The 12,709-nt window shown below is 53.4% G+C and overlaps 1 protein-coding gene across 1 annotated transcript; it reads right to left on the bottom strand.

The window, feature by feature from the left end:
• Positions 1–4,842: 4,842 nt before the first annotated feature.
• On the bottom strand, positions 4,843–11,792 carry ZIC5 (Zic family member 5). The gene is made up of 2 exons (XM_056861973.1): positions 10,778–11,792; positions 4,843–5,304 (listed from the first exon to the last, which is right to left on the bottom strand). Exons 1-2 carry the CDS (start codon positions 11,790–11,792, stop codon positions 4,850–4,852), a joined length of 1,470 nt encoding a protein of 489 aa, XP_056717951.1. The 3' UTR covers positions 4,843–4,849.
• Between the last annotated feature and the right edge of the window lie 917 nt (positions 11,793–12,709).

Consider the following 12,709-nt stretch of genomic DNA (forward strand, 5'->3'; position numbering starts at 1 on the left):
GCAGACGTCTCCCTCCCCCCTCGCCATCGCCCCCCTCTCATTATACCCAAAGACGGCTTCAAACACCGGCGACCACCGCCGCCCGTGGCTTCCCCCGCTGCCCTCGCCCCCCTCCCCAATCCCACCGGTAGCTAAGACAAAAGCGGATCACGGCTGATTTAAAGCCAGCGACCCCCCCCCCATTTGCATGAGAGCTCTGTCCCTGTGTGTGTGTGTGTGTGTGTGTGTGTGTGTGTGTTTTCCCCCCTTCTCCCCCCCCCCGGCCTGGAGGAGATGAAGTCTTTGAAGATGGGCAACTCGGTGCCAAAAAGTGCCTTCCTCCCCCCACCCCACCTCGCCCCCTCCCCTGAGCCACATTCAGCTGGGGAAAAGTCCCGCTCGCCCATTGCCATAGAAATCTTAACGCACCATGAAGACGGGCCAGGGCCAGGTCCAGATTACCTTGGGGTGGGGGGGGCGCAAATGGTCAATTTCAGCTCTCCAGGCCGGCGGACGCGAAGGGGGCCCGAAAGCGCGTTCGGGGCGCCTGCATTGTCCGGCCCGCTTTTATCTGTGATATATTTCCCATGAATGATTCATGTCTGAAAAGGACATTGCGGGGGGGGGGGGGCTTTGTGTCGCCCTCCTTTTCAATCAGAAATTCCATTGGGGAGCGATAAGTCGTCCCCCCTCCCAACAAACCGGATTTCTCACTTAAGAGGGGGCAGGTTTTTTTTGGGGGGGGGGGCTTGTTTCTTCAGCCACTCCGAACAAGGGCCATTTACGCACGGGAGGTTTTGCCTTGGATTTGCCGCTCACTAGATGCGCATTTTTTCCCATCCAGACTCTCAAAACTCTGCATGGGGGTTTATTGTTGAGTTTTGAGAATTCGTGTGGGGGAAATGCACATCTAGAGAGCGGCAAATCCCAGGCAAAACCTCCCGTGCGTAAATGGCCAAGTCTTCGCAGCCTAATGCCACGATTGGAATAAATCTGAGACCAAGCACGCTATAACCCTCCCCTTTTTGTGTGTGTGTGTGTGTGGGGTGGGGGGAGAGGAGAGGACAACGTTGAAATTTGGATCAAAGGCTTTTAACGAGACTCTGGAGAACACAGAAACAAGCCAAGCAAGACTTAAGATACAAATTTGGGGTGGGGGGCACCTTCAGCAGATCCGTCTCCATTAATCAGGGGGGAAATGTCTTTCTGCAGCCCCCTCCTATTGAAAAGGCTTTTTATATATAATGTCTCATATAATGTAATGACGTTCATTTTACTGCAGTGGGTAATCAAAAGGATACCCCCCCCACTCTCTTTTGTACAAAATCATGTGAGTTCAGGTTCTCCACCTAGATAACTCAAAGACCTTCTCCCCTTGGAAAGGACTGGTTAGTTCTACAGTCTTTGCTCCCTGGTCCTTCCCAAGATTTATTTATATCCATGGAGAAAGCTCCTAAATGTGTGTGTGTGTGTGTGTGTGTGTGTGTGTGTAGGTGTTCCCTGCCAAATCTTAAACAATCCCAGCTGTGAATAGGGCTTTCAGCTACCTATCAAAATACTGGAACTACAATCTACATGTGGTTGTATCTATATACATGCATATATATATTATATTTTGATATGGTTTTCTTCTTCATCATCCTGTCTGTATGCCTGTGTGTGTGGTGTGTACAGACACAGATATGATTACATAAAGTCTTCTTGCATCTTGACTAGGAAGCTTTCCTCTGAGTAGGCAACATGGGCAGCAATTGCAGCAAATTCCCCTTTCCAACATCTAAGCAGACCTCTACATCCAAGGGCTAAGACCCATTCTACATTTTTCTTACAGGCACATATTTGGGGGTGGGGGGAGATCATAAACTACTTAAAAGTGCAAAATGCCAAACTCAGTTCTTTAATTTCTCCTAACACAAGAAACCACAAGTAAATATATTAAGAAGTATATTTTTATTTTACTTTAACCATTCTTGCTTTCTCATGACCAGGTTTACAATTATGAAAGAGGTATTGTATGTTGCAAAAATCATGGGGGGTGGGGGTGGAGAGAAGAATTGTGTCATCTTTAGGGCACATCAGCTAGAGAGCCAGCAACTTCTAGAACCCCTTCCCCCATGCAATCCCATTTCCTTGGGAGCAAGTCCTGTCAAAACTAAGCAATTGCATCCAAGTAAATGTATTTACTCAAAGGTATTAGTTTCATATCAGGCTGTAGTAATGAACAGTGCAATCTATTTTGTGTGGAGGGAAAACAAACATAAATTAAATAGCTCTTTTAAAAACCCACAAAAACTTTTCTAAAACAAAAGATCTTCAGAAAATAAATTATCCTTTAGAAGTCCATGTTTCACTTCACTGTTTCCCCCTTATCTGGATGGGTTATGAAAAAGAAAGGGATGTGAATCAAACTTTTTTTTAAAAGTGGTGTGTATTCAAGCTCTCATGTATATATTTATAGATATAGATATTAAAAAGAGTGTCCTTTCTTCCTCTGTTCATAAAAACATGATCAGAATATGAAGGCTTCCGGATGGGCAGCACCATGCACTGTACTAAAAAACAAATATCTCTAGAAACTATAAAGAACCACCAACACGCTGCACAGAAGACATGCAGGAAGGGCCTGTGTTCACATTACATTGTTTATTCAAGTACCTTGAAAAATATGACTTCCCCCCCTCCCCAACAACCACATAATCATAGACAACCTATCACCCGAATTATTAATATTCTTCTTTGGCGTGTCCTGTACTCTTCCAAATAAAAAAATAAAAAAATAAAGAACGAATGAAAAAAAAAACAGATGACGTAAAAAAATAAATTAATTCAACTGTACAGAAATCAGTCACTTCCACATACAGATTGTAACAATGACAAGACTACATATCACAGCACACGGACACACACACACACAAAATCCCCCCACATTCCCACAGGTCTTGGGAATGGGTTAGGTGAACAGATCCTTCCTCAGTGGTCTCTGAGGATAAATTAGTGCTGTTTAGATTATTATCTGTAGGGTACTTATGGCCACGTTGTGATGGGTGCCACCCCAACTGCATCAGAGACTGTCCGGATTCCATGACCTCGCCCTTGAAGAGCTGGGCAGCTGTGTCAATGGTAATCTACGCCACATCTCCCCCACCCTACACTGACATATTGATAACAATTTGTCTTCCTTCAAACCTCAGTTCCCTTTGGTCATTGGCTACGCTCCATACAAAACAGGGCTTCCAATGTTAAAGTGTATAAACCATTACCAAAAAATGAAACCACCCTTTGTTCACATTAGGGCATCAACCTGGCTCAGTGAGTGGTTAAGAGTGGTGGTTTGGAGCAGTGGAGTCTGATCTGGAGAACCGGGTTTGATTCCCCATTCTTCCATGAGTGACGGACGCTAATCTGGTGGACCGGGTTGGTTTCCCCACTCCTACACACAAAGCCAGCTGGGTGACCTTGGGCAAGTCACATTCTCTCAGTCCCACCCACCTCACAGGGTGTCTGTTGTGGGGAGGGGAAGGTGCCTGTAAGCCGGTTTGATTCTCCCTTAAGTGGTAGAGAAAGTCAGCATATAAAAACCAACTCTTCTTCTTCAGTAAAAATATTTTACAGCACTGTTGTGTCATTCTAGCATCACAGCTCTTTCAACAAGGAGATGTGGACACAACAACAGCAGTTATGCCCATGGTACTTTTGACCTACCACTTATAGGCCGAGCTCCCATCCCAAACATGCTTACTCAAAAACCCTACAGATTGATTCACAAGTGCCATAAACAGCACAAGAAGACAGACCACCTAACGTATCTGACCCCACACGCCAATCCTGCTAAACCATTTACTTGTAAGCAAATTCTACTGTGAAACCAAGGAACAGATGTTTCCAGACAAGATAACATTCATGGGTTTTGTTTTTTTAAAAACCCATAGGACCACCGTTGCCATGTTATCAGCTTTTTTTAAAATGGTTTCCTTTCAGGATTGTAATGAGGAAACAAATGAAGTATTTAGAATTAAGACAGTAGGGGTAGGTTCTGGAGTATACTTGGAAGTCAGCCCTATTTAAATCAGCATGATTTATTTCTGAGTAAACACATTGAAAATGAGGGGCCCTGAAAAAGAAACATTCACAAGAATGCCCAGTGTTGTTTTCAAAAACTTTCATGGGTTAACATCTGTGAAATGTCATTTACTTGGGAACCAGTTTCACATCAGACACTGGACCAAAATTCTGTGCTAGGATTTTAGCCTTGTTCTGTAAAACTGAGAGCATTTTGCCACTGATTTTAGAGGGTTGCCATCCCCAACCCGCAGGGTCGGGTGTTTTTGTTGCTGTTCTTTTGAGACACTGGTGACATCTGAACCATTAAGGTTTCAAAGGCAGTAAACGGTGCACATAAAACATCTATGGTCTGGATTGTGATGCAAAATACGAACGGGAAGTTGATGGTGGGGTGGGGGGAGCAGCCGGCTGGACCAATGTTCGGCAAGGGAGGCCAGATTTGCAAGCTGGCACAGAGAAAGCCTATCAGCTACCAAGTAAAATTCGTGTAAACAACCACCTTCGTCCCAGTTTCACGTTGGGGAAACTACCGCACAGGGGTTGCCGGGGCATGCAATGCATCGGAACAATTCCCTGGACACCATCCTTAGATTTGCAAAGATCATTGTTACAGTCCAGCTTGGTGGAGGGTTTTTTTCCCCCCTCAAAAGATTCTTCCTTTTAATTAAAAAAAGAAAAAAGCAAGTCCAACGTCTTAATTAAATTAATTACACATACAAACACCATAGGGTTTCATATACGGAATAAATAGCCGAGTTCACCGAGATGGCACGGGTGCGCCACCTCTCTCTCTCCCTCCCTCTCAATTTTAGTGAATAGTCCTGGCCTCAGAGTTCCTATAAGTCTCTTCCTCCTCCTCCTCCTCTTCCTCCTCGGAGGACGTGGCACTGCTTGAGGGCTTGTAGAGGTGGTTGGGCGCCCCACTGGCCTGGCAGACGTACCATTCGTTGAGGTTGGTCACCTGAGGAGAAAGGTTGGTGGGGCAGGTCCTGCCCTCCTGGAGAGGGGACAGAGGGGCCCCCAGCGGGGTCCCTGCGGGCTGCAAGCCGTGAGGCCCCGGGGGCGGGGAAGGTGGTGGGGATTTGCAATGGATCTTCATGTGCTTCCGCAAGGAGCTCGGGTGCGTGTAGGATTTGTCACAACCTCTGACTTTGCAGAAATATGGCTTGTCACTGGTGTGGACGTGAGAGTGTTTTTTCCGGTCGCTGCTGTTCGCAAATTTCCGGTCGCAGCCGTCGAACTCACACTTGAAAGGCTTCTCTCCTGAAAGAGAAAACAAATCTATAATATACCTCCTCCCCAATGAAAAGGAAATCATCCTATCTCTTGGTGTACATAACAGGTCACGCAAAAAACTAGGAAGGAACCAACAGAACGGCCTAGCTAGACCTAACAAAACAAAGGTCCGCCGGAGAAATTTGACTTGGGTTCAGCCCTTCCTTCTCCTAACACAGGCCGTTTACGCCTGGGAGGTTTTGCCTTGGATTTGCTGCTCTCTAGATGCACATTTTCCCCATCCGAATTCTGAAAACTCAAAAATAAGCCCCCATGTAGAATTTAGAGAATTCAGATGTGGGGAAATGTGCATCTAAAGGTAAATGTCCCCTGTGCAAGCACTGGGTCATTCCTGACCCATGGGGTGACATCACATCCCGACGTTTTCAAGGCAAATTTTGTTTTGTGGGGTGGTTTGCCAGTGCCTTCCCCAGTCATCTCCCCTTTACCCCCCAGCAAGCTGGGTACTCATTTTACCGACCTCAGAAGGATGGAAGGCTGAGCCAACCTTGAGCCCGGCTACCTGAAACCAACTTCTGTTGGGATCGAGTGGCAAACCCGAGGCAAAACCTTCCATGAATAAATGGCCATAGTTCCAATTTCCAGAGGCTTTTATTTTAATATGGTTGCAGAAATACATGGTGAGAGTGGATAGTTGAAAATTCATCTTCAAAACGCATTTAACGCCCAAAGGAATATTGTGTGAAGCCCAACCTGTATGCAGAATTTCAGATAAACACACCCAGTACAATAGAGATGTCTCTCCTTACCCCATGCCCAGATTTTTCTTCCAAATGAAAATTTTAAGTGATGGATTAAGGAGAGGGGAGAGAGACAAAGGAGGCTTACACATCAGTACACGGCAGGCGGCTTTGTCTCTAGACAAACCTATGTTGGCATAATCCCTTCCTGGTGGTTTGCAAGGGAGAAGTCCTCTCTTTTAAAAAATAAAAGCAACACCTGGTTAAACACATTACTCTCCCTCTCTCTTTTTGGTTTGCATTTTTACCACTTCAGCAGACCACCCTCTTGGGTCTCCCTTCACTTTAAATCAAACCCATCCTCCCCGTTCCAAGAAGAAAGCACCGGAACACCAACAGAGCGGTCGGTTGCCAGAGCCAGATCTCTTCACCGGAGACTGGTTTGGGCCTGCAACCCGATCTTACATCTGTGTCAATAGGTTTAGGGCACAGTTTAACAGCACAACTCTGCGTGGAAGCAACCCTCCTGTCTTTACCTCTGGTTTTCCTCCAAACCTGCAACACCAGGGTTTGCTACACAGACATCTCCTCCTTCTCAAGCTTCTTACAGTTGGAAGATGGAGAGGTTTCTTGTTGTTAGGACATAGGAGCAGGGAGTGGGCTACTGCCTTGGGGAAAGCACACCATTTTTTAAAAAAATACGGAGGTGTACATTGAAGGATGCATTCAGTTTTAGATGCCCTCAGAGAGCCATTCCCTTATTTTAATACTGATTTTTGACTCCACAAGGTAGCCCAGTTTATGCAAGCTGCATCTGGTGCTTATTCAGTCACAAGCGCTTGGGTGACAGAGGCTAAGCAAGCCTGCTTGGAAGTAAAGCCAAAGATTCACTCCCATACAGGCCAGCCGGAGATCACTGCCTGGCTCCTGCCAGTCACCCAGCTCAGCCTGGGAGGATTTACTGTTGGGAAATGGTGCCGGGTCATAGATGGCACCCCTCTGCTGAGCAGAAGCTAGGAGGAAACTTTTCCAGACAGGTATCAGTCCTCAAACATCTTCCTTCAGGCACTTTGGCGCTCTTGGCATTCGAAAGTGTTTTTTAGCAGCATCAGAAGGCCATTTATGCATGGGAGATTTTGCCTTGGATTTGCCATTTTCTAGATGCACATTTTCCCCAACCAAATTCTCAAAACTCAAACATAAACCCCCATGCAGAGTTTTGAGAATTTGGATGGGGAAAATGCATCTTGAGAGAGGCAAATCCAAGGCAAAGCCTCCCAGGCTTAAATGGCCAAACTCCCTCCAACGGCACCGATTCCAGCAAAAGCCACATTCTGTTAAGATGTAAATTCCAACCTCAATAAAAGTTTGTGCGAAAGCAGCCCCACGGATCTTAGCAGGAGGCTTCCAGGGACCAGGCTCTGCGAAGGGGCTGCCATTGCAGCCGAAATGGTCTGAACCGGCCACAGAAGGAGGCCAATTTGCTACAGATTCGCCAGGCAGTTCGGGTTCCCGCGCTCCGCTTCCCTGCATCGAGCTGGTTAAAACCAGGCCCATGTTAACTTGGGAGAGGAGAGAATGGGGTCTCTGAAGAGGAGCCTGGGCTACGACCGTTGGACAACCCCCCCCCCCAAGCAACCCCGGCCTAACCCTTTGGCCACAATCTCAGGGACAGGCGGGAGATTCAATGGGCACAACAAGAAGGGTTCACCATAGCAAAACTGCGCTGGAAACCCTCGGCCATTTATGCAGGGGGGTTTTGTCTTGGATTTGCCTCTTTTTAGATGCACATTTTCCCCATCCAAATTATCAAAACTCAAAAATAAGCCTCCCCATGCAGAGTTTTGAGAATTTGGATGGGGAAAATGTACATCTAGAAAGGGGCAAATCCAAGGCATAAACCTCCCATGCATAAGTCGAGCCAGCAAAAGGCTAACCCCCAGCTCTGCCGGCCATCTGTGCCGTTGCCTGCCCTGGCGGCGAGGGCCGGAGAGGCCCGCTGGCCATCTTAGGCCAGGCTGGGGACCCGGCCTTCCCAGGGAAAAAGGCTCAGAGGCGCCTTCACGTTGGGATGGCAGAGCTGCGGGAAAAACCTCCTCCTCTTCCTCCAGACTGAAAAGAAAAGAAAACCAAGGACTCACAGAACAGAGATGGGGTTTTTTGTTGGCAGGGGGAGGGGAATTAAACCTAGACCGCGCATTAATTTCACACGCGAATCCCAATTGGATCTGCGGTTAGTTGCTTGCAAACGATAAAGGAAAAGCGGCTATGAAACACATTACAATGCTTGGTTTTCCGATTTTTAACAAAATCGAACAGTGCAACCCTAAGGCAAACTTGAAGAAGAAAAGCTGGTTTTTATATGCTGACTTTCTCTACCACTTAAGGGAGACTCAAGCCGGCTTACAATCACCTTCCCCTCCCCTCCCCTCAACAGACACCCTGTGAGGTAGGTGGGGCTGAGAGTGTGTGACTAGCCCAAGGTCACCCAGCTGGCCTCCTGTGGAGAGGGGAAACCAATCCAGTTCACCAGATTAGCCTCCGCGGCTCCTGTGGAGGAGTGGGGAACCAAACCCGGTTCTCCAGATCAGACTCCACCGCTCCGAACCACCCCTCTTAACCACTACACCACGCTGGCTTGCTCAGAAGTAAGTCTCACTTGAGTCAGTGGTGCTTACTCCCGGGCAAACGTGGGTAGGATTGCAGCCACCCGGTCCAATCCTAAACCGGCCCACTCCGCAGTCAAGACTGGCTCCCTCCTGGGGTCGATCTGCCCAGGAGACGCAGCTGCGACCTCTTCCTCCCCCAGGGCGCAGCTGGCCGGGCACTGGGAGAAGTTTTCCCCAGTGGTGGTGGTGGTGGTAGCGCCGGGGAGGGCGGGCCGGCGCCTGGGGCTCCTAGCCCCCCCCCGGGGCAGGGGGCACCCTTACCCCGGGCTGCCCCTCCGCCTGAGCCTGGGGGCACGGGGAAAGCCCCTGGGAAGGGAAGGATCCCCGCTCGACTCCAAACTGGCTCGGATCTGTCCGACGCCTTTCCCGCTTGGGACGTGACAAAGGCGGCCCGCCCGCCCAGGCCTAGATCCTGGGGGGGGGGCTCCCCTGAATGAGGCTGATACCGCCCCCCCTCGCACAGGACCACCAATGTGTACCCCGATTCCCTTCCAAGGGCCAGCAGAGAGGACGCTGACCACCGGTCAACTGGAACCTGGACAAAGCCGGGCTGGGAGGGGGGCACAACGGGAAGGCCCGCCAAGCCAGAGTCCGGACAGCGGCGGGAAGGAAAGGCCAGCCCGGCTCTGGCGCCTCCCCCGCCCCCAACGCTGGGATCCCCCACCTCTCCGGCCAGCTGCCCTCGGGCAGGGCGACCCGCGCCTAGCCCGGCTCTCTTCGGACGTGACCCGCAGAGGCCGCCCAGCTTCTTTCTCCAAAGGGTCCGGAGCCAAGACAAACGCCCCCCCTCCTTGCAGGGAGCTGCTGAGGGCACACGCAGGTGGGTTGGGGCCAACGGAGCCCCCAGCCAGCCCCACGGAAGAATCGACCCTCCTTCCCGCTTGGGCGTTTGAGCTGCCCCTCGCCCCCCTCGCCACGAAGCGCAATAAATCACGAAAAGCAATGGCGCGAAGCCCCCCACCCGCCTCGGCCCCCTCCTTTTAAACCGTCTCCGGTGCACCGTACCTGTCCCCGCTGCAACTTTCCAAAACCCCCAGCGCCCTTTTACGCGCAGCCAAAAGGCCCATTGCGAATCTCAAGCGAGGCCGTAAGCCAGACCTCGAGGCCGGGGCGGGCGAGCCCGCGAGCGGCCTCCTTCACACGCCGAGAGGCACACCCGTGTCGCTTTGGGTCCCCGCCGGGTCAGCAGCCGCGGTGGGGAACGACGCGGGAGAAGCCCTCCTTCCCCATCCGACGCCGCGGCTTCGCTGCCGGAGTGGATCCGAACAAGAAGAGAGCCGGGACTGCCGAGAGCCTCCCTCCCCCCCGGGCCCGCCCCACACCGTCACAGTCCCCCAATAAGGCCAAGCAGAACCACCAAGAACCACCCGAGCCCACGGAATCACGCCCCCACCCCCCAGTTCCCCAAACCCGCCAGCCTTTCCAAACACACTCTTCCTTCCACCTCTGGTCAATACAAGAAGAAGGGTTGGTTTTTATAGGCCGACTTTCTCTACCACTTAAGGAAGACTCCAACCAGCCTACAGTCACCTTCCCTTCCCCACAACACACACCTTGTGAGGGAGGTGGGGGCTGAGAGAGTTCGGAGAGAGCTGTGACTAGCCCAGGGTCCCCCAGCTGGCTTCGTGCGTAGGAAAACGAATCCAGATCACCAGATCAGCCTCAGCCGCTCCCGTAGAGGAGCGGGGCATCAAACCCCAGATCAGAGCCCACCGCTCTTAACCACTACACCACGCTGCCTCTCACAACCTCCTCCCCCCTCCCGGAAAGACCCCCCCCCCACACTCTCCTTCCAGCCCAGAACAAATCCAAGCGAGTTTGGGTTGGAACCCAGGAAGGGACCCTCGAAGGGGCGTCCCTCCTTCCCCACCTCCAGTGCAGGAGAGCTCAGCCGGAGCCAGCGGGCCTTCTCGCCTCCAGAGGCGCAGGCGGAGTTGCCATCCCTCCAGCCCTGCCCGGGAGCCTCCGGGCGCGCAGGCACGGCGTGGCGAGCGGCCGTCGGCGGCTGCCGCCCGGCCCGCGTGACGTGGCTGCGCGCGCCCCCGCCCGGCGAGGAGGAGGGGGGAGGGGAGGAGTCCCCCCGGCACCCACCTGTATGAGTCCGCTTGTGGATCTTGAGGTTCTCGGAGCGGGCGAAGACCTTGCCGCAGCCCGGGAAGGGGCAGGGGAAGGGCTTCTCGCCGGTGTGGACGCGGATGTGGTTGATGAGCTTGTACTTGGCCTTGAAGGGCTTCCCCTGGCGGGGGCACTCCTCCCAGAAGCACACGTGGCTGCTCTGCTCGGGGCCCCCGACGTGCTCCACCGTGACGTGGCCCACCAGCTCGGGCATGGTGCCGTAGGTCTTGGCGCAGGGGGGCAGCGGCGGCCCTCCTCCCCCCGGCCCGCCGGCCTCGCGCCACTTGCAGATCAGCTCCTGCTTGACGGGCTGCCGCAGGTAGCGCAGGAAGGCGGCGGCGGCGGCGTGGGGCGGGCCCGGGGCCCGGGGGGGCTGCGGGGACCCCCCCTCCCGCCGCCGCTGCTGCTGCTGCTGCAGGACGGCGGCCAGGTAGGCGGGCGGCGCGGGGCCGAAGGGCGCCTCCGGGGCGGCCGAGCCCGGTCGGAAGGGCTCCCCGCGCCCGTAGAGCTCGGCCGCCGCCGCCGCCGCGACGGCCAGCCCCAGGCGCATCTGCCCGTTGAGCGGCGAGGGGGGCTGGGGCAGGGGCGGGAAGAGGGCGGCCGGGGCCTCGCCGCCCGCCCCGTAGGTGCCGGCCGAGGAGATGAACATGGGCGGCTCGGGGCGCTCCCGGCCCAGGGGCGAGGCGAACGGGCCGTCGGCGCCCAGCTGCAGCCCCGCCGCCGCCGCCACGTGCTCGGGCCCGAAGGGGGCGGCCGCCGGGTCGGGGGCGGCCAGGTCCCCCGGCTGCAAGAGGGGGAAGCCTCCGCCTCCGCCTCCTCCTCCTCCTCCTCCAGCCCCGGCTCCTCCGACGGGCAGGGCGGGCAGGCGCAGGCCGGCGCTCCGCTTGCAAGGCAGCGCCGGCTCCATGCGGCCGCGGCCCGGCTGCCGGCCGGGGGCCTGGGCCCGCCTCGCCCTGCCCCGCGCCGCCGCCGCCGCCGCCTGGGCGAACATGGAGGGCCGGAGCGGCTGGGCCGGGGGACCCTCTTTTGTCTAGGCGGCCGCTGCTGCCATCCTCCGCCGGCGCGGTGGCCTCCAGCGATTGGCAGGCGCGCTCGCCACATTTGAGCCGCGCCGTCGGCGAGCGGCACGGGGGCGCGGGTGGGATTGGAGGGAGGCCGGTGATTGGCAGGGGCCGGGGCACCGCCATTGGCTCCCGTTCAGGCCGCCCCCCCCCCGCAAAAAAGTTTCACTGGGGGAAGGGGAGCCGGGCAAGTTCGCCCAGGGGCTGCCCGGGCGCGCCGGGGGGGGGGAGGCTGGGAAGGGGCGCGGGGCGCCTCCCGAAGGGCCGGCCTTCCCAGCCCTCTGGAGGGGGGCGGCTCGACAGCTCCCTTTTGTTTTGCCAGCAGCCCGGGCCTCTCCGCGGGCTTCGGGGCGGCCCCTCCGACGCATTGGATCGCTTGGGGATTTATAAGTCTGGGAAGCAGCGTGCGCCGCCTGGCCTCAGAGGCACTGGATACCTTGGTATCCTATATAAAAATTGTCTTCTCTCTCTCTCTGTGTGTGTGTGTTTGTGTAAGGACGCAAAAAGGAAGCATATATATATCCTTATATATGCTTCCTTTTTGCATATATATATCCTTCCTTTTTGCATCCATATATTTCCTTATATTCTTCCTTTTTGCATATATATATATATATATATATATATATGCAAAAAGGAAGAATATAAGGACATATATGGATGCAAAAAGGAAGGATATATAGATATATAAGGATGCAAAAAGGAAGCTATGTGTACACACACACACACATGGATGCAAAAAGGAAGCTATATATATATATTATATGGATGCAAAAAGGAAGATATCTATCTATCTATCTATATATATAAGGATGCAAAAAGGAAGCATATATATCTGCTTCCTTTT

This window comes from Euleptes europaea, chromosome 16, assembly GCF_029931775.1.
Source record: "Euleptes europaea isolate rEulEur1 chromosome 16, rEulEur1.hap1, whole genome shotgun sequence".
Classification (NCBI taxonomy): domain Eukaryota; kingdom Metazoa; phylum Chordata; class Lepidosauria; order Squamata; family Sphaerodactylidae; genus Euleptes; species Euleptes europaea.